This window comes from Psittacula echo (genome assembly GCF_963264785.1).
Source record: "Psittacula echo genome assembly, chromosome: 1".
Lineage (NCBI taxonomy): Eukaryota > Metazoa > Chordata > Aves > Psittaciformes > Psittacidae > Psittacula > Psittacula echo.
The window spans coordinates 40,777,865-40,799,980 of NC_137735.1; the positions used below are offsets into that span (position 1 = coordinate 40,777,865).

The 22,116-nt window shown below is 35.2% G+C and overlaps 1 protein-coding gene across 1 annotated transcript in view; it reads right to left on the bottom strand.

Moving 5' to 3' along the window:
- GALNTL6 (polypeptide N-acetylgalactosaminyltransferase like 6) overlaps positions 1-22,116 on the bottom strand; it is a gene marked incomplete at its 5' end in the record, with an annotated part of 488,304 nt that overhangs the window by 291,535 nt on the left and 174,653 nt on the right. Inside the window, one exon of the mRNA XM_080614349.1 lies at positions 1,574-1,712. Coding sequence (XP_080470475.1) covers positions 1,574-1,712 — 139 coding nt within the window. The remainder of the gene's footprint in view (positions 1-1,573; positions 1,713-22,116) is intronic.

Genomic DNA, 22,116 nt, shown 5'->3' on the forward strand with positions numbered 1-22,116 from the left:
AAGTTGCCAGAAGACTAACTTATAAAAACACTAAGGTAGGATAAACGTCAGCTTCCTTTTGTATTTAGTAATAGTCCTCTGCAGTTTTGCTAAGAAATGATGCTTGATGAGCATATTATTACACCAACAATGTAATTTAAGACAGCTGTGATGCTGTACAGCTGTACATTAAACCTCAAACATTTTGGAAGCATTCTTTCTACAGATAATTTCAGGTATCTTGGTATAGTAGAAGGCAAACAAATATACAAAATATATAGCTTGTTAGAAAAAGTTATTTGACTTAATTCTAACCAGCGTTTTTTCAAAACAATGATACATGGCAATTAAATATGAAACACCTCCAACAGAAGATTTTTTTTTAAAATATTTTGTTAATTCCTCCCCTGAGAATTATTTTTTAAAATCTTACTATGCAAACATTCATATACTGTTCATTCTTTGTGAAGGAAGAGCTCCACATCTGGCAGAACAAGACGTGTTAGTTGCCATGATTTTTTTTTCCTTACCTTAGCCCCTCAAGAACGTCTGTCAAGCTCTCAAGCTCCATTCAGCTCCCTGAAGAATTTCATTTATTCACACAGCAAAATCATACAGGTTAAGAAGTAAGTAGCTAACTTAACCCGAAACATACCTTATAATAAAGGGAATTGTATCCAATGGAAAATACAAACCTAGCCATGTTAAAAATTAGCTTTGTCACACTCCTGTACCTTTCCCCTTTGACTAGTTGCATAACACCCATTAAAAGAGGGGGAAAAATGCCACGTAAAGAGACAAATTAAATCATCCCTCTCTTCAGAGGTCAGAATGACTCTGGAGGATTAGACCCTGAAGCCTAGAAAGGCATACGTGCCCTTTCTTGTTGCAGACGGAAAGCTTTACTTTTTGTACATGGGAGACAAAATTACAGAAAAGTTATTTCTGCTGAGAACTGCACGACCAATTTTAGCTCACTGGTTATTTTCCAGAATAGTCTTTATCCTGTTTCTCTGTAGGATATTACTGCTATTAAGGAACAATACCATCATCCAACCCCACCAAATTCTGGGCATATATTTCATCATGGCTCATTCTCTTTCATGCAATTCTACGCTCATTATCTGTGCTTTCAGCACAATAAGCTGTAGCTATTAGGTTGCTTTCACTTCTTATGTGACAAACCAAAAGAAACATTTTGGAAACACGGGTCCAAACATTTAGCCAAAACTTTTATGTAGCTTGTCATGCTGCCCCCCAAAGGAAAGATCAGCTCTTACCAAAGGAAAACCTGAAAAACTATGTAAAATGTTATTTATCACTGCCTAAAAATCACTACCCAGAAATGATATGAAAACAATTTTGTAATTAAGAGAGGCCTCCTATAGTCTTGATGTGTTACTCATAAAATGAGAGGTCAATTTATAAGACAGTGAAAATGATTTAACAATGGTGATAAGTTTTCCATTACCTATTTAAAGAAATGGCCACAATTTTTCGCCTGAGGGTTCACGATTGACCTCCCAGAAGGTTATTTAGAGATATACAAAGATAAAAACTTAAGATCAAATAATCCAGGAAAAAAATTACGTACTTAGGATGTCGGATGTCTGGCAGGGATCGCTCCAGTGCTATGTTGTTGCTAACAAATATGTTGAAGCCATTTTCTCTATAAGCAGAATCATCGTGGTCTTCCTCTGTAAGAGGGTATGGCTTTCCATGTTCACCTTTCCCTACAATGAAAAAATACAATTATTTGCCTTAAACTGACAGCACAAAATGGACTACAAAGACAAAAATAAGTTAGATTGAATTTCAATTAGTACACTGTGTCTGGAACGTCTTAAGGAACTTCTTGCAATGTCTTTAACAATGCTCTTGGTACTTGTAATATAAAAATATGAAGTAGACAGAAGTAATGGGACTTGGAGCCCCCTCTGGATTCACCCAATTCATTTAGCTTTCCTTCTTTCCAGAGACACAATCAGCTTAAAGCATTTTATACATAAAAATGTGAATTAAGCTAAGACCTTTTTGCATCAGAATCCAGCTTTCATAGCAGTCATAAACAAATGGATCATTTCCAGCAATTCTCCTTCTGATTGATACGAGTAACCTAATTACTCAGTTACTCTATATTTCAGCAGTCAGAGCAACCCTCCCACCCCTTTTTCCAAAACCAACTTTTGCACTGAAGTTTAGAGTGTCCAACTTTCAAAAACGAACAGCAAGGAAACCAAATGTTTTGCTCTGGGCTCCTTGAACACCCTTTCACTCGAAGGGACCAGTCAGATGTACTCAGTGCTTCTAACGTTTCAGCACTGCTGATTTGTTTTCAGAAAGTGGTCACTTTGGTTCCCTAAAGAAATTATCTGCTCATTCCCTGGCAAAGAACAGGTCTTCTATTCCAGCCTTTTATTCCCAAGTTATTCCTCATCATCAGTCACTTGGCTTGCTTAGTACACACCTCAGGCAAGCTACACCTCTATCTCTTCCAGTCAAAGAGTAGAGAACACACAAAAACACTTCAAAGAAAATCAAAACACAAAAGCCTTCACTTCTCAATTATTTTTATTCTTCTTATTCTTTCAGAGGATGAACACTTCAGAGTTTCTAAGCCCTTCATGCCTACTCAGGTTCCCAAGAAAATACACTTTCTTCTACATTCAATTGATCAGCTTATAACCTCCCTGTCTTTCTCCCTCCAGGCCCACTTATAAGAAAACACCTTCTTCTTCCTGAGCTCTTTTAGAGACATTTATCAACTTCCCAGCTGGATTTGATAAATGACCACCTGATCCTCAGCTAATCAGGAGCAGCTGCAGGAGGGGATGAAGAGAAAGTGACTGTAAGATGACAGAAACATCCAGTGGTATTCTTAAAGCCTGTGAGCCTCTCTCATTGCTCTATTTCATGTTGCACAACCATAAAATATTAAAAAACATAGAATATGTAACTAAAGATTCTGTAGCCACTAAATTTTAGATTTTTTTTCAGATAAAATAATATTTTTTATTTAAAAACTTTGTGCATATAATTGCAATTTCTTTTAAATTCTTAAAGAAAATAAGGTTAGTTACATGGGAAAAAAAGTTTCTATAATGAAACACTCTTTGTTTATGCTATTTCATTGCTAACAAGTACCTTGCCTTTTTTTTTCTTTTTTTTTTTTTTCCAAACACCCCCAAATGCACATAACATACTAACAAAATACAAAATCTGAGACTAAGCTTCTACGTGAGTCCTTATGATTTCATACTAAGCATGGGGAGGAACCATAATATCAAAGAGGCAGCTGATGAGTCAGAGTACTACTTAAAATTCAATAGTACAATCATACGAAATCTGTTTCATAATACAGTAACAATAAGCTAATGTCATTCAACCCCCAAGACATAGAAATTTTAGCCCCTCTTGTAGTACATATTCTAAATAGACTAGTACATATGTAGTACGTATTCTAAGATTTAATTTACTTTTAATAAGACATTTATCCAGGTAGTTATACATATAATGGAAATTCCAGAATAAATTACCTGTATGATAAAAACATACTATTGCTAACTGATGGTTTTGCCATACAATTGTCTGTATATGCCAGCTATTCACCCTGTATGAAGAAAGGTGGATTCTTTGCTTTTCTTAAAGGAGTCCATTTGGCTATTCAGGAGATGAGTATTTTTCATAGTCCTATAGTTTCTTCATATTATCCCCTGCTAATGAAATTGAAAGCAAGTACTTCTAAAGTAGTCTTCCACTCTTACTCACTGAATATGGAGAACTATCACTGTGCACAAGCCAAAAGAATAGATATCTTGGTTGTTATCTAGAACAACTCAAAAATGGGCTGAACCTTCTCATATTGCTCTGTAGAAGTGTTTGACCAATTGCAGTGTATAAATTGCGTTTGCACTTATACAGTAAGTTGGGCCATGAAGTGCACTAGAAATTGTGAAGTGTGACTCTTTTCTAACACTATATAAAAAGTATAAAATAAAACACATAGGGCATGAACAGAGGCTTGGGGGCTTTTATGAATCCCATGAATATTTCTCCGACCTTTCTTGTTTGCTTGCTTTCTCACCCTGCAGATCTCACTGATTAGCTAGGGATCAGGTGGTCATGTACCGGATCCAACTGAAAGCTGTTGGCTAATTCCTGTAAAAGACGTCAAATAAAACCAGACTATTTCTTATGAGGAGGAGAGAAATAAAGAGCTTGGAAGATAAGGATTAAAAAAAAAAATAAAAAAGGAAGTACAGCTTTTGGATAATCAGTAGGCCTCAGGAGTTCCTTTTGTACAAAAAAAATCCATATATAAGTCTCACAGCATTAGAAATTATCATATGCACATTAAAACTCTTTTCTGTCACTGATTTGCTTTCCTAGATGACTGACAGTAATTGCCATCACTGCACACTGATTTGGAGCTGGACTATCCAAAAGTTTACCTGAAATGCCAGGGTGACAAGGGGAAACTTCACAATGCAAGAGTAAAATTCTGGCGAAAAGGAGTGTGAAGGAGTTCAATGTCCCATTATCGGCTACAGAAAGCTACTTTAAGCCTGTCAATAGACAGATATAAGCCCTCTTATACTATTTGTTCTGCCTGAAGGCAAAACAGCCATTCAGAAAGTGCGTAAGGGGTATTAAATATTTGTAAAGAAGAGAATAAAAAAGCCTGAATTTTTGGCCTCTTTGAGTTTAAAAAGGGGCTTACTCAAATGTGGTAGATAAAATCAGTCCAGTACCCGATACTCTCTCCAAGACTCATTTGCAATTGCAGATTGAAGGACCCCAGGATATTAGAACAATCAGACATTTTAGTTCAGTTACTTGGATTTTGATTTTTCAATGAGGTGGGAAAGAAGGGGAAGAACCCAAAAGCACAAGAATGACACATATTCATTGTGGCCCAAAAAATCCCATTAGAAAGCTCCATTGTCTGAGAAGCCTAACAACACTGTTTAATTCATACAATGTGGTCTTTGTGGAGTTATTACACTGACTTTTAATTCAGTATTCAGTGTAGGCAATATTTTGAAAATATGTTTGGATTTTGGTTATTTTTTTCTTAAAACACTATGATGGTTTTGGAGTTGACATCTCTACATTGCTTAGTATTATGTTATTGTTAGAATGCACCATTAATACACCATCTCAAAATGCTTCTTCACAGACATTCAGATAAACAAAATAGTGAAGTAAGGTATTATAGCCATCCAGATAAAGTACTAGCTTAGCCAAATATCAGACACTTTGTAAGGCTTTTTTTAGCCCCACTCAAGGATGTTACTGTCTCCTAGGAAACAATATACTCTATACCTAGCCCTAAAGGTTTTAAGTTTTATGCTTGACAACTTGTGATAACTGATAGTTCAAGGACACCTCAGTTAAAGCATCTTCTGCTTATTTTAAATACAGATACACCAGAAGGAGAATAAACCCTCTTGAACAACAGATGGCATGAAGGACAGAGGATTAGGGTGAGAAAGAAAATAAAGAATAAAAAACCATTCTGTGTACTTGGTACAAATGTGTAACAGCAGAATAATGGCTCTGGATTAGCAACAATGGTACAGTTGCCAGGTATAATAATTATAAAGAGAATAGGGATATTATTGGCAAAATCTATCAGCTGTAAATCAATTCGCACATGCAACGGTTGTTCTGCACTGCTTCAGCATGAAATAGACAGGGGACCTTGCTTAAAATTAAAAACATCAAAACACATTGAAATAAGTTCTGGTTTCAAGGTCTTCTGGGTTTTGTTTTGGGGTTTTTTATAATTGAGATAAACATTATTTATAATTAAACAGCCATGTTTAAAAAAAATGGCTTTGCCATATAAGTTAAAAGAAGTTAAACAGTTGCTTGACATCTTAACACAGGAAACTAAGCAGATGAAGAACAAAGCTATTCAGTGTCTGTAGGGAGGAACTGTGTACAAATCTGAATTATTTACTGTTTATATTCACTGCTATTAGTTTACTCAGGGAAGACTTCACAGTCACACCAAGTCAAGACTATAATTCTGTAAAATATTTAAGCACACCCTTTACTTCAAGCATTCATGCATGCTTTAATCCAGTAACAGCTGTAACAGGGAAAAAGGATTCTCTATGATGTGCTAAACGCTTTACTAAATAAATGAGTTTAACATACAAAACTACAAATAAGTAAGTCGTTTCAGTTGCAGCGCATCTTATTATTTTGGATAAAATACTTTTGTTATTTTTTTGAAGTTTATGAGGAATTTTGTCTACTACCTCTAAATATTCCATCCAGAGTCTAGTACAACATTGTCTGTGCACATCATACATAAACTCAGAGCCCATTCTCTCACATGAAAGTTCTCATGGATAGAACAGATACCTAATCTTATCCTAGAGCAATATTTCACTACAAAACTGAAGTCCCATGGTGGGAAGACTGACTGTATTTCTTAGCAAGGGTAGACAGAGAAATACAAATTCAAAATTAATGCAGTCACGTCAGCTTCAGAAAAGAAGTGTAAAAGTGGAAATAAAGATCATCAGTTGAATAAAAGCATTAAGGTCAGACATCATCTTCCACCTTCTTGCCACCTAAACCTCTACACCATAACCTTTTATGCTCCCTGATACAAGAGTAAGAGAACAACTGCTCTGTTTAAAGGAATGTGTACTATTTCCTATAAAATATCTGAATTTCCCTAATGCATGCCTGTATATACTTTTCCCATCTTGCGCTGCGGAGATGAACTGCATATTATTTCAATTAGTAAGTATAACAGGTTATCAATTCAAACTGCCACCACATTCTGCTTTTTCATGAAGTGCATTTCTATTTGAATATAAACAAAACCATTTTATTCCTTACTTATCCTCAGAGACAAAGGATGCAGCACATCTGCTAAGATACTGGTTACATTATCTTGAACAGAGAGGAGGTTTAATAAATGCACTAAACAGTGAATGTCTCAGCTTCTGGAAAATCTACACTTGATGGAATCCTCATCTTGTTTGCGAATTTTGCATTTTCAAACCTTTAGAATACATGTAAGTGAGCAATTTTTACCTAAAATTAGGTAAGAGTCATATCACGGACCAGTACAGACTAGTCCTTGGGAAAAAAAGGGAAAAAGGAAGCTGTTTTATCAAATTAGTTTCTCCTTTTATACCAGAAAAGAAAGTGCTTACTTTGAACAAATGTTTGGTTTGGTTTGGTTTGGGTTTTTTTTGTGAGTCTACATGTTAATATCAATTTTCTGTAAAACATATGAAAGCTTCAATTCAATAAATGCATGAAGGAATTTTCTTTGCTGATTTTTTATGGAGAGAGAAAATTAAAACTGCACAGGCGTTACATGAAAATAATTGTCTTCATATTGAATGGGACTAACCGAGTAGTAAAAAATGTGTTTGTGTGTATAAGTGTTACGGTTTTTCAGATAGCTAATAAGAACATTTTACTAATTGTATGAGTAGTGAAACAATGGGACAGGCAAACCAGGGAACTGTAGAATCCATGAATAGTCAAGAAAGAAATGACAGCATGCCTCAGATGTATGATCGATACAACTTTGGCCATCTGTTGAGGTTGATCACAATCTTAAATTTCTTTGAACTCTATGAGAAATAGGAGGAGGACTGGGGATAAATTGCTGGAATTATATTTTTCCTTAGAGTCAATAAAACATTTATCAGAAACTGAAATGTACCACAACTCTATTCCACTTTTCCCAGACTTCTCAAAGTATCCCATTAGTTGTACAACTTCACAGGCCTAATTTATAGGCAAGAAACTGAATTGATTTTACATCAATGGAAACAGGATCAGAAATACTTTTTTTTTTTTCCTCTACTCTGCCTAGAAACAGCCATTGCAGTAAGATTTACGATAATTTTAACTATTTATTACATAACTCATACCTCTGTCAAGGTCTGAGGCAGTATTAGGAAAGGCTTTTCCTTAGCATTACAGACACAGCTAAAGTCAAACCTTATGCAACTAGGAAAAATAAAAAACCCTGTCAAGGAAATCCCGAGCAATACATTTGCAAGTAAGAATAAATAATTTCTTTCTAAATATATAGTAAAAATTATTTATTACTGTTTCAATATCAATCTGCTACAGAACACAAACAATCCAAAATTCACTCATTTTCTGGTAGAAAGCATTAAAATTTCTACTATTTTATTAACCTTGAGATGACAGTAGCATACACAGGTATTTCTTTCAAAGACCATGTAGTTCTCAGTAAGTGGGATAGATATGTTATTGTCCTTTCTGTATTGCTGCTACAGTAGCATGACGGTCAGCAGGAGAAATACAAACTAAATTTTTTCTCCTTTCAGGAACGGCTTTATAGAAGGACAATAGGTTTGGAGAAAAAGGGAGAAAAACATGCAACTTTAAAATTTGTTATTTGACTGCTGGCTCACATCCAGAATGGAATGTTTGTTTTCCCAACAAACCACAAACCAAACCATAGGAACTTAAAAAAAAAACCAAAAAACCCCCACAAAAACAAAGAGAGAAGAATATGCTCCTTAAAAAAAATTAAAACGGTATATTCATACTGTACTGTAGTTGAATCTTTAGAATATTGTTTGCTTATCGTTCACATGAGAGAAAAAAATGAAAATAAACTGTTGCTAACACAGAAATGAGATCTATACTTAGAGCAGTGATGCATTTCCCCACCCCTCAAGAAAAAGAAATCCCATACTGAGTAGGAGGTAGATAAAGGAAAAGCATTTCCTGGAGAGGAGATGAGAGGGACAAATGGGAACCTCTGAAATGTACTCATTTTACGTATGTTCGAGAGGCATTTCTATACAAAGAAACAGAAACTGCAAGCAAAAGACACATGGTGAGTCAGGGCAGCTAAAAGATGATTAGAGCAGTAGTGTGAGCAGAAGGATGTAGCAGCATGGGTAGTAGAGCAAGAAAAAACAACATCAGGCTGGGTGACAGAAATACCAGGTCACAGCACCAAAGCTCTGACAACTTGACCCAGGTCTTGCTGCCTCACAGGAATCCACAGTTCCTAAAAGTAATGAAGAATTTCGTTCAGGAGTGGGGAAAAATCAGCTGGCCTATCCAAAGAGGACTGCCAAATTATTATTGTTATACTTAAGGAATTAGCTGTTATATGTTGTTTGTTTATCTTTAATAAACTATTGTTTGCCAGGTCAATTATTTGCAAGAATTAAAAATAAGCTCAGTGCTCTCAAGATTAATTCCTGCAGGTATCTAGGCGTTGTATCACTTCAAATTTCAACCTAGTCCTTGCTGTTGGCAGTTGTGTTCTAGCAGAAAAGGTGCACTGTGCAAGTAACAGTTGGAACAATCCAACTCTGCTTATTGTAACTTTTATATCACTCATTTCATTTTGGTCATTTTAAATCAAGACACTGTGCTTTACATCTTAAATATGTGCATTTTCTCAAACAGTAGTAAATTCCTAAATCATACAGCCCGTGCTTTATAGATAAGAGTAATGTATCCTTCACCTTTTTCATCCATTTGAAATATTAAAAATGCAGCTTCTGAATTTCCAACATAAGCATCATGGAGAAGAAACACATTGTGTGGAGAAAAGTGGTTGCTTTAATATACATCATGAGGTTAATCAGTGGCATCAATGTGTTTCAGCAGAAGAAAGACTGCATATGGTTCTGAAAAATAAGTTGTCTGAAGGCTTGAACAAAAGCTTCACAAAAATAAATAATGTTTTTAAACAATCTATAGCTTTTATCACTTGCTGCAAGTACTACAATGGCTTGCCATGCAGAAAGACTCATTCTACTCCCTTCCCACTTTAATAAGTCTAGAAAAAAAAGGAAGAAAAAACAAGACCATACTATTTGGCATGTCCAGTGTATTTAGAATGCAGCAGTGTATAATGCAAAATAAGCAGCAACACACGCTGTTTTGATATGAGTTGCTCTATCACTACAGCAGAGCAGCAATATCCTCAGTAGTGTTCTGCACGCTGAGTTGAATCTAATCATAACTCTGTAGCCAGGGGATGCACAGTACATCTTCTATTTAGTCTAACTACTTATCACCAAATGCCACAGCCACCGGAATGCTTTTTTCATATAACATTAGAACAGGCTGGCTGTAGACCATTAATCAGAGACAAATGCTGAATAAGCAAGCATGTGGGCAACAGAACACAACCATAAAAAAGGCTTCAGTTTGGTTTAGTAACTGAATGACCTGCTAGGATAAAAAAAGACTTACTATGGAACAAGATTACCTGAAAAAAAAATCTAATACTGTTGAAGTGTTTGTTTCAGTGCTTAAATAAGTTAATTCACATAAACTGCATCAAGAATGGTAATTCTAACAGTCCCTAGAACCAATGGGTCTTCTATAATTAATGCATGTGTCCAAGCTGATCTCTTGAAAGAGCTCATAGTGTTACTAACATGGTATACACAGGCACTAAACAGCTCCACAAAGTTTATGCAAAATTACAGCTGCATAGGTACAGTTTTAGAAAGCCCAGAAATACAAAATGAAGGGGTTCTAACAGCTGTAAGAACACAAGGCTTTTCCCTCCCCTTCTTTTTTTTTTTTTTATTTTTTTTTTTATTTCATTCTAAGATGTAATATAACCATGTACCATTATTGCATACCATCACAGGAAAACAAAGAGGATATTCATGGAACCTGCCTATTAATAACAGCTCTTTAATTCTTTTTTCTTTTTTTTTTTTTTTAAATGAATTCAACCTAAACTAGGTCTAGAAGCTGGCTTTGTGGCTGTTGCATAACAAAGATGGAATAACCTGTAAAAATCAATTTAGCTATGTATGATTCAACATTATGCAACAGCACAGTCACTCTTGCACTGGAAGCACTGCTTCATGATGTGTATCCTACAGAGAAAGAATATATGAGCTGTCACAGCTCCCAGCAAATTTAGATTTAGCTTGCAAGACCCCTAACAGAAGAAAAAAAATTAAATATATCCATTCTTACATATGAAGATAGTAAATATTCACAGTTAAAGTCTGAGGCAGACCCAGGAACAACCTATGTCACTGATTCCCCACATGGTGATTCAGTGACAGGGCCATCCTTCTTCCTACTGTAAAGCTGAGAAGAGTGCCTATATGCAAGCAGAGTTTGCACACCCGAGGCCAAGAAGGTAACTTCCTCAGGTCATATATATGCGTTTTATTGCTTTCTCAGGTTCACTCTGATCTATATATTATATAATGTAGCACCATATTTCTGAGACGATAATTAGTTTAATATGAAACTGGAGCTGAGCATGCAAATAATGATCTGATTTAATAAAAATGCAGCCACCCTCACCTCCACACATTCAGAGATACTATTATTATTCTCAAGACAAACAATATAAGCCTAGGGAACTGTAGTAACATTACAAGATACAGGAAAGTGTAGTAATGACAGATAAATAACTGAAACTCAGGTTATGTCATGCTCTTGGGACTGGTCTACCTTAGTACTTCTTTAATTAAAACATAATACATTTTTTTCTACCACACCCAAAGTAGCACTTTCAACCTCAACACCCTTCTCCTTTTTATGTTTTCATTTGGCAAATCAGACACACTACTCTTCTGAAAACTGTTTCAATGATGCATATAATCACTGCTACCACACTTCCCAGTGACCGCCTTTCCCTCTTTTTACAACATACTACTAATGCTACAATCATTAATATTGCCTTTTATCATTCATTTTCTGGTGTAAACACATTCTGTCTTTGAAATGATAAAATGTTTTCCACGGTAAGGAGATTCCTGTGGCAAGGAGAACTACACTTAATGCTTCCCTGCTATGAGCACAGCTCTGCACAGCCCTCTTCCTCCCTTGCCATTGATTCACCCTCTCTCTCAATGACAAGTGTCAAATTAATGCCAGCCTTTTTTCGTACAAATTTGAGGAGATTTCCTATATTAAAGCCAACCGAAACTTCCTGTCAATATATGCTGTGGAATCAAGCAGAGGCAGATGTGGAGACTCAAAAACTCTTCAGCCATGAACTGAGCAGATTTTCAATGAGTTAGTTTAAAATATTTTCTATTTAAAAGGACAACTCATCACTTACAGAACACAACGAAATATTTATTCCAGAGCCACATTTATACATCAGCAGGAATCCACATATACCCATTGGGAACTTTTTGGAAGAAGTCAATTTGCCAAAAACTGGTGTTTGTATTCAGCCAAACGAAACAGCTGATTTTATTTTGTTTTTCATTTTGTTGATGTCTGGGTTGAAGCAAATCAAAAATAAAGCAAACTGCTAAAATTACAGGCTCTCTTTTCCAAAATCTTATATAAAAAACAAAACTTAATTAAGATGATGAAAGAATAAACATTCAAGTTGAGAATCCTGTTTGTGAACCAAAACTGTACTTCCTCATTTTATCACAGATAGAAAAAAGTTTCACTTTTTGTCAGTTGTCACTGACATAAATCACTAGCAATGAACTCACTTCCTTTACAGTAGATTATTATCCAGATGATGGCCTGTGAAAATGCATGGAATACATTTAAGCTTATTGAAAGAATCTATCCTTCAATATGCCTTTAAGAGTGGTTGCTAAAAACAGATGAATATAAAAAACATCCCTACACGGTACATTCACATTTTACACCAAGCAAAGAGGAATCTTCCAACCAGTTCCTTTTCTTCTCTCTTTTCCATTTCGTTTGAAACAGTTCACCAAGAAATATTTGAAAACAAACTGCTCATCCAGGCATCTAGAGAGATAGCTACCCTCAAGTATTAGCATCAAGGGACCTTCTCAAAACAGGGATGTAGCTTCAGAACTTAGTTCTTAAGCTTCCCTCAAATGAAAGGTCTGAACTGAACTACATCAGCTGGCCAAAACTGTAGCCAAGAATCTATTGTTTTATCAGTACCTTTATTAGCATTTTTAATATGTGTAATATTTATCCACTAAATAAAAGAGACATTAAATGAAAAAATGTTACTTGAGTATATGACATTGCCAAGAAATCCTCAGGGTTTCCTAACTTTCATGTAAAACTTCAGATTTCTCAGAAAGGAACCCAAAAAAGATGAAAACATGGTCTATATCACAGTTCATTATGAACTTTAAAAAAGTTTGACGGTTGTATAAGCCAGGGGGGAAAAAGTCATTTAAATACCATGCTGAAGTGACAGTATGTTAGTAACTTGCTTAACTTACTGATTAATAGCAGCTAATTAAAATGTCAGATCTCTGGAACTTTAACAGCTCACAGTTTTCACTCTTCTTTCTCAAGCATGTGAAGTTTGGATTTCTTCCCAGTATAACTGCATTAGCAAAAGCTGGGAACAAAATACATAAAACCCGCAAATAAACTAATACGTTATTTAGTCCAAGGCTTCTTTTAATTTTCATGTGACAATATCAAAATTAGATTAATCTCTAACCTAAAAATCTCTCAAGAGTGACTTGAAGTTTTCAGTAACAAAAATATCCTTTTGCCCAAAGAGCAGTTCAAAAGGGAACCATCAATGCTGGGAGGACAAAGAAGTCGGCATCCTTTCAGTGTCTGCAACTTGCCTCTGGAGACTATTCCTTTCCTATCTATACACCAGTACTGTGTGCTTCACGATCAGGGCTTCAGGATCAGTCTTGCCTTTTGTAAGTTGCCTTACAAAGGAGCAACTAGAAGTATCAGTAGCCTCATATACATTGATCAAAGTTACCAAAACACACACATACCCCCCAATTAATTAGCATATAAAATAGAAGTAATAGGGTAACCTGAAATTAATTTAGCTATCATTTAAAAATGTAAAAATATAAAACTTTTTTAAGAGTAAATTAACTAAGGAATACTAAAAGCAAGACTATCTCCATGAATTAAGAACACTGATAATGCAATTTTTATATATATAACTTATCAAAATGTTTGTTTATTTGTTTTTCCATTGAATTCCTGGCAAGTCTTACTATTCACATTACAACATCACTTGCAGGACTTTTAATTAAGATGCCTAAAAAAAGTTTGTTTCCAGCTTGTAGTCAGCAGAACTTTGATGCACGTTGGCAGAACAAAATGCCATTCTCAGAAATGTGGGGATTCTTTTACTTTCGTTTGTTAGAAGGAGGATGGGTTCTCCCAGATATCACACCACTACATCATTTGATGAGCTAGTATCTATAAGGCAAATTATAGCAAAACAATCATATATCTCTGCCTTTTCACATATATTGACTAGATGTCAGACAAATTGTTTCACCAGTCCAATAATTTTTCACTGTCAGCTTTGTTTAATGAAAACAGGACAGAAAAGCAAAGAAAGTCACTTTCCACATATTTCAGTCATAACCTTTATTGAGATAACTATACTAGACATTCACTTGTGGAGTTAATTCATACACTCAGAAGAAAAGAGCTATGACATGAAAGTAGGCACAGTTCATTGGGTTTTTTTCAAGGAATGATTGTTAAATCCAAACATCTTGTTGGCCTTTTGAAGGGCAAAAGGCTAAAAAATATTCCAAATTTGTGTTGATAAATGTAACTATGTAATCTTCTAAACTGCATTTTCTATAAATGAAAAAAGTTTACAATATCTAGTCAAATAGAAGCACACAGCTAGTATCATACAACATTACATTATATATCATCTTTGAAGAATCTTTACAGTTGCAATGCTAAGGAAGGCAACTGGTGAATTTTAGAGTGTAAAGAGATTTCTAATTTCTTTGGAATGGAGTGCTTATGATTATCATCATAATTATTCCACATCTGTAACATGCAAGATTACTGACTAGTGTGCAGGTAACATGTGACACTGGTATACTACGCTGATAACAAATTCCCTCAAGTATTATGCAATTAGACCGCCTAAAGAGCCTTGGTCAATTGTTTGGCTAATCTTTAAAACTGAAGTTCCTCTTATGGGTCATTTGACTTGGATTCAGGTTAAAGGACTGTCTTAATTAAACCTTTAAAAGAAATAGTCTTTAAAGCTCATTGACAGAAGCTTATTCCCTGTTTTAAGCTTAAAAAAATGACACAAAAATAGTAAGGAAAATTCCCTTTTGTCTTTGCTTCTGAATTGAAGAATATGGTCTTGATATGCTATAATTGCTGTCAAGTATTTGTTCCAGCTCTTTTGCCACAGTTTTGCTAGGATGCATTTCCCTCTTCTTCTTTGAATTGGAATTTTCATAGCAAAAAAAGCAACACTTCAAAACTGGCATACAAAAGAAAACAATGTTTCTTTGTGCCAGTGAGTCAAGCACTAATTGCTCTAAACTGACAAACTTGGTAATTTTTGCACCTATCACAACAGACGACTGACTCAATCTAGATGGTCTGTAATGCTGTCCTTCTCCTTCCACACAGACAGGTCTAGTCTGAAAGTCTCTCAGCTCTTCGTTCATTTCAAACTCTCCCTGCAAATAAGCCACATGTTTAAGAAGACTACCCAGATAGAATAATTTTTAGAGAATCACTAAATCTCTCTCTTTCTGATGGTGTTTTTTGCTGATACTAAAATTATAATTTTCTTTCTTACTGTCATGGTAAAACTCAACAAACCAGTGCCCAGTACAGAAGGATACACTGAAGATCACTTTCAGTGCTCTAATTAATGAGTTAAAGGGATGTATTATGAATTCTGTTCCCCCTTCCTTGGCCTCTCTGGTAGTCCTTAAAAATTAGCTTACCAATTACATTTAGGTGGTATCACTGATAAGTTTTCAAAGGTGGGGGGCAGGCAGGGAAGAACAGGCAAAGAATTTAGCTAACTTCAACCACAAGAAGGGCCTCAAATCTTTGCTGTGAGTACTGACACCACAGAGTCATTTGTGCATTAAAAAGAAACCTTGACTGTGACAGCCACACAAACTCCTTTTTACAAAGAGATTTAAGTGGCAAGAATTAGTTCTAGCATGTGAACAGTTTTGTGACAGAGACAAATGGTATTACAGCCACAGCCTTACACTTTCTGGCTTCTTCTGAGCAGTGTAAATTTGGTTGCAAGTTGCGACTGAGTGGGGGTGTGTACTAACCCAAAATTACCACTTCAGTAATTCTGTAAAAAGCCGTTCCACAATTTGACATTTGTAGTCATCCAGGGGAAAACTTAAGCACCTGTGAAAAAAAACCCAACAAACCAACCCATATTTTCTAGATACTAGGCTTTAAACTTCTGGAGAAGGCATCATTGAAAAATTTCTTTACCAATCAATATTTGAGAGTATAATACGCTTATTTGTATTTGGCACCTGGCTCCAAACTGCTCTCACTGTTTTCAATATGATATCCAGACCATTAAGCTTGAGTAAGAGTGTTAGAATCAGACCATAGTCTACAGCACTTTATAGTTACAGGGTAATTGTGTTTTAATATGTTGAACACTTTATGTAACTGCAGTAGACTGTAACTATCTTTCATATTATATACCTTTACATGCCATCTCCTTGACAAGCAATAATTAACATTACATTTTTTAATTTTTTTAGTCATGTCAGACTTGCATTAAGATAAACTGATGAACGTTTTCTCCTTTTACAAAACAATACATTGTAAACCCCATGAAACATATTCATGATTAATGCTATGAACAACTGAGTTACGACTGTTTACTGAGACCTTGGCTACCACTACAGTTCCAATTATATAGCAAGTTCTTAAATGCTTTCTACAGGAATTGCAAGTTTAGAGGCTTAAAGTAAAGTTAGCAAATTTGTTTAATATATGATGATGACAGAATTCCCAGTGTATAATCCCATCTGACATATTGGATAAGTAAATCAATATTTTACAATGTGCTTCTTTCCCTGCATAACTTTTATTACGTTTAGCTGTATAGGTATCACAGAGCTAATTTTTTCCTAACTAATAGGGAAATACATTTAATGTTACTATCTGCATGATGCTGTCTCGTATCTTTTAGAGGCACTTTGAGAGTAGGCATTGCTTTGACAAGTTCTTCTGAATTTAAGAGTGGGCACTGTTCAAAATGATAAGGATTAACCATGCCAGTTTGCAGGAATTATTCTACTCTACTTTATTCTCAAAATTTCTTGAACAGAAGTGATGGGTTAAAAAAGAAATCACCTTTGCACAATTTCTTTAGGTCACAGAGAAGTCAAATCTCAGGTGGTCCCTACATTTTATTGCTGTACAAGAGCACTTTTGATTCTTTTTCCTCCTTTTAACATTCCACCCCAAGATAGAGTTTCATTCTATTTCCATTTTCATCACAAACAAATACAGTTCATTTCTTTTTCAATGTCTGTTTAGCTTGTTTATAGAACCAATCTGTATGAATGTTTGTAGAACTACAGAACATACTGTCTGACTGTTTATAGAACTAATCTTTATGAAATGCCTGCACTGAGGCATGTAAAGGTCAAGACCTTTAAAATCCTCTTCTCCTGGTCAAGATAACATTTTGGAGAAGCAGAATGGCAAAGACTACACTGAATATAGGAAATTCCTTCTGTCCACACAAGGTTTCCCCTATACAAATAGGAGGAACAAAGACTCTGCTAATGACTCTATAGCTGTTGGGATAACCATTGGGTGATACAGTACATTCTAAAAGTTTTTTTCCTCTGGGATCTTATTAGCATATAGGAGAAAAATGGCTCAAGAGTCAAACAAAAGTATTAACAGCCACATCTTGGAAGTCACCTTATCAATTCTTTAACCAATTTATTTTGAAGACAAAAGTTTTTATAAACTTGTATTTAGTGCTACAAACACAACTCCTTACCTGTTCTCTCAGAAATTTGCTTTCAATTGCACTGCATTTTCAATATCCCTCATGGAATGTAATCATTTTGGCATACATATGCAAAACACTAAAAGTATCTCCAAAAAAGTATTTAAAGAACAGAATACCAGAAGAGAAACAAACAAATAAACAAAAAACCACTACAGAACTTGCAATAGGCAATCTTTCTACATCAGTTTATAGGCTACTAATTTCATTCATAGAATTGATAAAATATTTTTCAGAAATTAAACCTTACTTTTTGTTTTCGGTCAGTTCTGCTCAGCTGGAAAGTTTCCATTTTTCTATTCCTCCAGTTCCCCCATTGCAGTATTTTACAATGAGAATGGTATCACTTGTATTTAGAAATAGCTTTTCATGATTAGAAATAGCACCATATTTAAATATAAACATTCAATCTGTATTTCTTAAAAGCCCAAGAATTATACATTTGAATCCTTCCTCTTATCTGAGAAGGGCTGTAATTCATCATTACTGCTATTACTTGCAATTGATGATCCCATACATCTGAGAATTTCTTGAGGAAAATAGATACGATAACTTTCAGAAATGGAGTAACAATGACATTGACTGATTCTCTAGGATTTTTAGTCTTACCACCCAGGACATAAAGATAGAGGTGGAATCGACAGAATTTCTTCTCATGGGTACTTCTGAATTACTACCTTAGGCTTTCACGGCTCTCTCCTGTGAATCTCATCCCTCAAAGGAGCATTCAGGGATCTCAAATTCATAGTTCTGAACAGAAAGCCTGGAAAATCAGTGGCTACAGGTGCCACAGCAGTTGCCATGCTCCTGAAATGAATATCTTGATAGTCCTCAGAGTTCTCACCAGACAACCAAAGGGAAGTAGGGAAACCTCTGATGTAACCTCTGAAGAAATTGCCAAGTCAGTAGCTGATAAATAGCAGTATCAGGAGCTTCAGTGTCCAGGTTCTCAATGAAAAAATACAGGCAGATTTACCCTGCCCTGATATAGAGTTGCTGTAGCTGGACAAATAAGCATACCAGTAGCTACCTGAGTTATCACTACACAATCTGCATTTACATTTTACTACACAATCTTGCAGTCATAACTATGAACTGAAATGCAAGAATGCTCTTCTGATATAGATATGACATTGTTTACTACTTATACAAACAAAAATTGGCAGATGTAAGATTTGCATTTGTTTGTAGTTCTCATATTTTTTAATGCAAATTAAGCATATTCTTCATCAGAGCATGTCATCAGTTGAATTCCCAGAGGAAAATAATTAATAGAAACAGCTCTTATTTTAAATGCTGATTTTGTCAAAAGATGGCATGACATATCAGCTCCAATAAAGTCAGTTTCTCTGATTAGCTTATTCTGTTCCCTCCTGCTCCATTGTAATATCTGCTCGACTTAATGGCTTACTTCAGAAAATTGAAACAATTAAATCTCTTTTTTTTCTTTTTTCTTCCTGAAGTATCTATCCCAACTGCTTAGTTGGGAATCATGGGTTTTTTTAAGGTAAAATTTTGCATTCCTTCTCCTGCATTTGGCTTTGAGGTTATGACAGAATAATATTCAGAGAAAAATGTAAGTAATTGGGTTAGCTGAATTGAATAATTTTCATTCACTATGTCTATTCTGTACTGATGAGCAGTATATTTAATATAAATCATTAAGGTCTCCTTTCTGCCTTTGAGGAAATCAGGGCTTGGGTAACTGGCAACTAATTGGCTATCTTCCCTATTCTACCATCAGTATAGCTATTAGTACTTTTGCAACCCAACAGCGCAACTCCTTTATTGGCTTCTTTCATTCTTGTATCAAAATTAACCAAATAAAATTCTTAGAGCTCTTTTGAAAATCTTATTTTCACTCAGAGGGATTAAAAATATTGAAACTGCATTCAAGTCTTGGCAAAAAAGAAATAAGCTGCAAGTAAAATAGCAAATTAATTTGTATTAGAGAAGTAGTTCTGGTACTTTTCCTAACTCAGATTCAAAAAGCAACAGTAAACATGGTAGTATACAAAAATATACAATTAACCTGTATCTGCAGATCTGTCAGTGGAGAATTTTTAACCCATCTATGTGTCCACTAAACTTCAGAAAATGCAAGTTGTTGAATGTTGAGTTGGGTCGTTTGGGTTTTTTTTGTTTGCTTTTCTAAATCAAAATGACACATGGTTTGAAGTCAGAGAAGAAAATCCAAGCAGACTGGATGATAATTTCCTTTCAGCAGTGGCTATGAAGTAGATATTCTGTTACACAAAATACAGCTGGGCATAGGTGTAGGAGCCAATTGCTGTCTTGTGCATCTGTGCAACAGCATCAGTAAGATCATGGCAGTATCTCAGAAAAACCTGCCGTAGCCCACTGGGCCATGCTGTGATAAGCAAAACTAATAACAGTGCAGTCCCACATCACATGCTAATTTACAGATTTTTACTAGGGTACAGAAAAAATATGATGTTGGACAAATTAGCTGTAGGGAATTATGAATCCAAAGACTGCTTTGCATTTTCTCCACCAGTATGAAACAATATCCTACAACACTCTTAACAGAGCCTGAAAATGTTCTCTTTCCAAAAAATCGAGTCACAGAGAAAATTAAATACCTGTGAGCAAAGTGGAAATTAAATTTATAGACGTCCAGGCTGTTGCCTTAATTACAGGCCATACCACCAGTGATATCTTACACTGGTGTACCTCACTGACGAGTTTATTTCTTTGTCCAATGTCATTAGCATTCGAACATATAAATATATATATACAAATACATACATATATAAATATATCTCACCTAAGAATACGTTGCTTCTGTGTTGAGAACAGAGTAACAACCCACAAGGCCACTAAAAAAAAGATGATCTGATGTCCACGTCTAGATGTAATATTATGCATACTTGAAGAGGCTTGCCTGGACTTTGTTACATGACACAGCTTCAGATTCGCTTCTCCTATTCTTAACAAGCAAAATATGTATTTTCCAAAAGTAAGCACCTCATCCTAAGAAATACCACGAATATGTGTCACAAGTCTTCAGATTACATGTGTAGCTACTAGTTAATGTGTCTTCTGCTGTAAAACTGAAATCCTAGAGAGTGGGGCTCTAAGCTATAAAGGAATGTTAAATAAAACTATGTGCAGCACAAGTGGACACACTAGGCAGATTTAGACGACCACTGACAGAAGAGTGACAACAAGCAATAGCTACAGTGTGATTGCATCTGTACCATCCCTTGTCTTCTCAGGTGGGAAGACCACAAAGGTGTCTTCCACTCAAAAGGACTTCAGCAAATCCAGCTGAAGGAAACTGACCTTAGAAGGATCTATACCATGAGCAAATTCCATCTAAGTTAGAAGTTGAAAAATTAGTACCAGTTACTGAAGCCTCTGTCTCTGCAAGAGTTTTTGCATATCAATTACAATTCGGCTAAATGCAAAGCTTGCCACTCTGTTATTTACTTCCTTCCATCTCAAATACCATTATCATGCTAACAGAATGTCAACTAATGGTAGAAACACTATGAGCATACACTTGAACCTCAAATGCTACAACAAATGGCTTTTCTCTTTAGCTTTAAACCAATCAATGATTTCCACTGAGGAGAGACCACAAATTCAGGAATATTGGTTTTAATTTGGTGGAATAAAAGGGAATAAAAATATTTGGTCTTGAAACAGAAGAAATAGCCATGAAGAAGCTAGCACCTCTCCATAATTAGATTTATGAAATTCTTATGCCCAGTTCTTAAATATTGTAAGCTTTACAATTAAACATATACTGAATTTGAGAAAGTCTTCACTCTTTTTCTGTGTAATAAGCATTGACTGCCTTTCCTGAAATGCCCCGAAAAGCCCTTTCATTGGTGTTATTTCATGCCTTCAGATTGATTTTTAACTAAAAGTTGATTTCAGCTATATTTTGCTTTGTTATTCAGGACAGAAATTATATAGTATGTTCCAAAAGTGTGCACTGAGATACTTCAGCTTTGCATTTGCATTACTGTGTTGTGATCTTCAGAGAAAAAAAGGAAATCTAATTAATAATAATGACATGGAAATCATTAAAAAAAGATTTCTTAAATGCTAAAACTCAGCAAACACTATCACCAGGAAGCCAATAATAACACAAACAAGTCAGAATATTTTAAGTATTATTGTTATTACCAAAAATAGAAGTTTACTGGTAGAAAAAAAAAATCACTAGGGCATTCTTTTACAGTTATAAAGTAAAGAGTAGGACTGGGAATTATAAAGCTACATAACATTCTACTAATTTCTTAGTCCACTCCATGCAGTGGCTCGCACTACATTGCCAGTGCTACAGCTATCCATCAGATAATCATAAGTATTATTGTTTATTTTCCAAAGCATATGGGATCCACATGACAGGAATCAAAAGTACA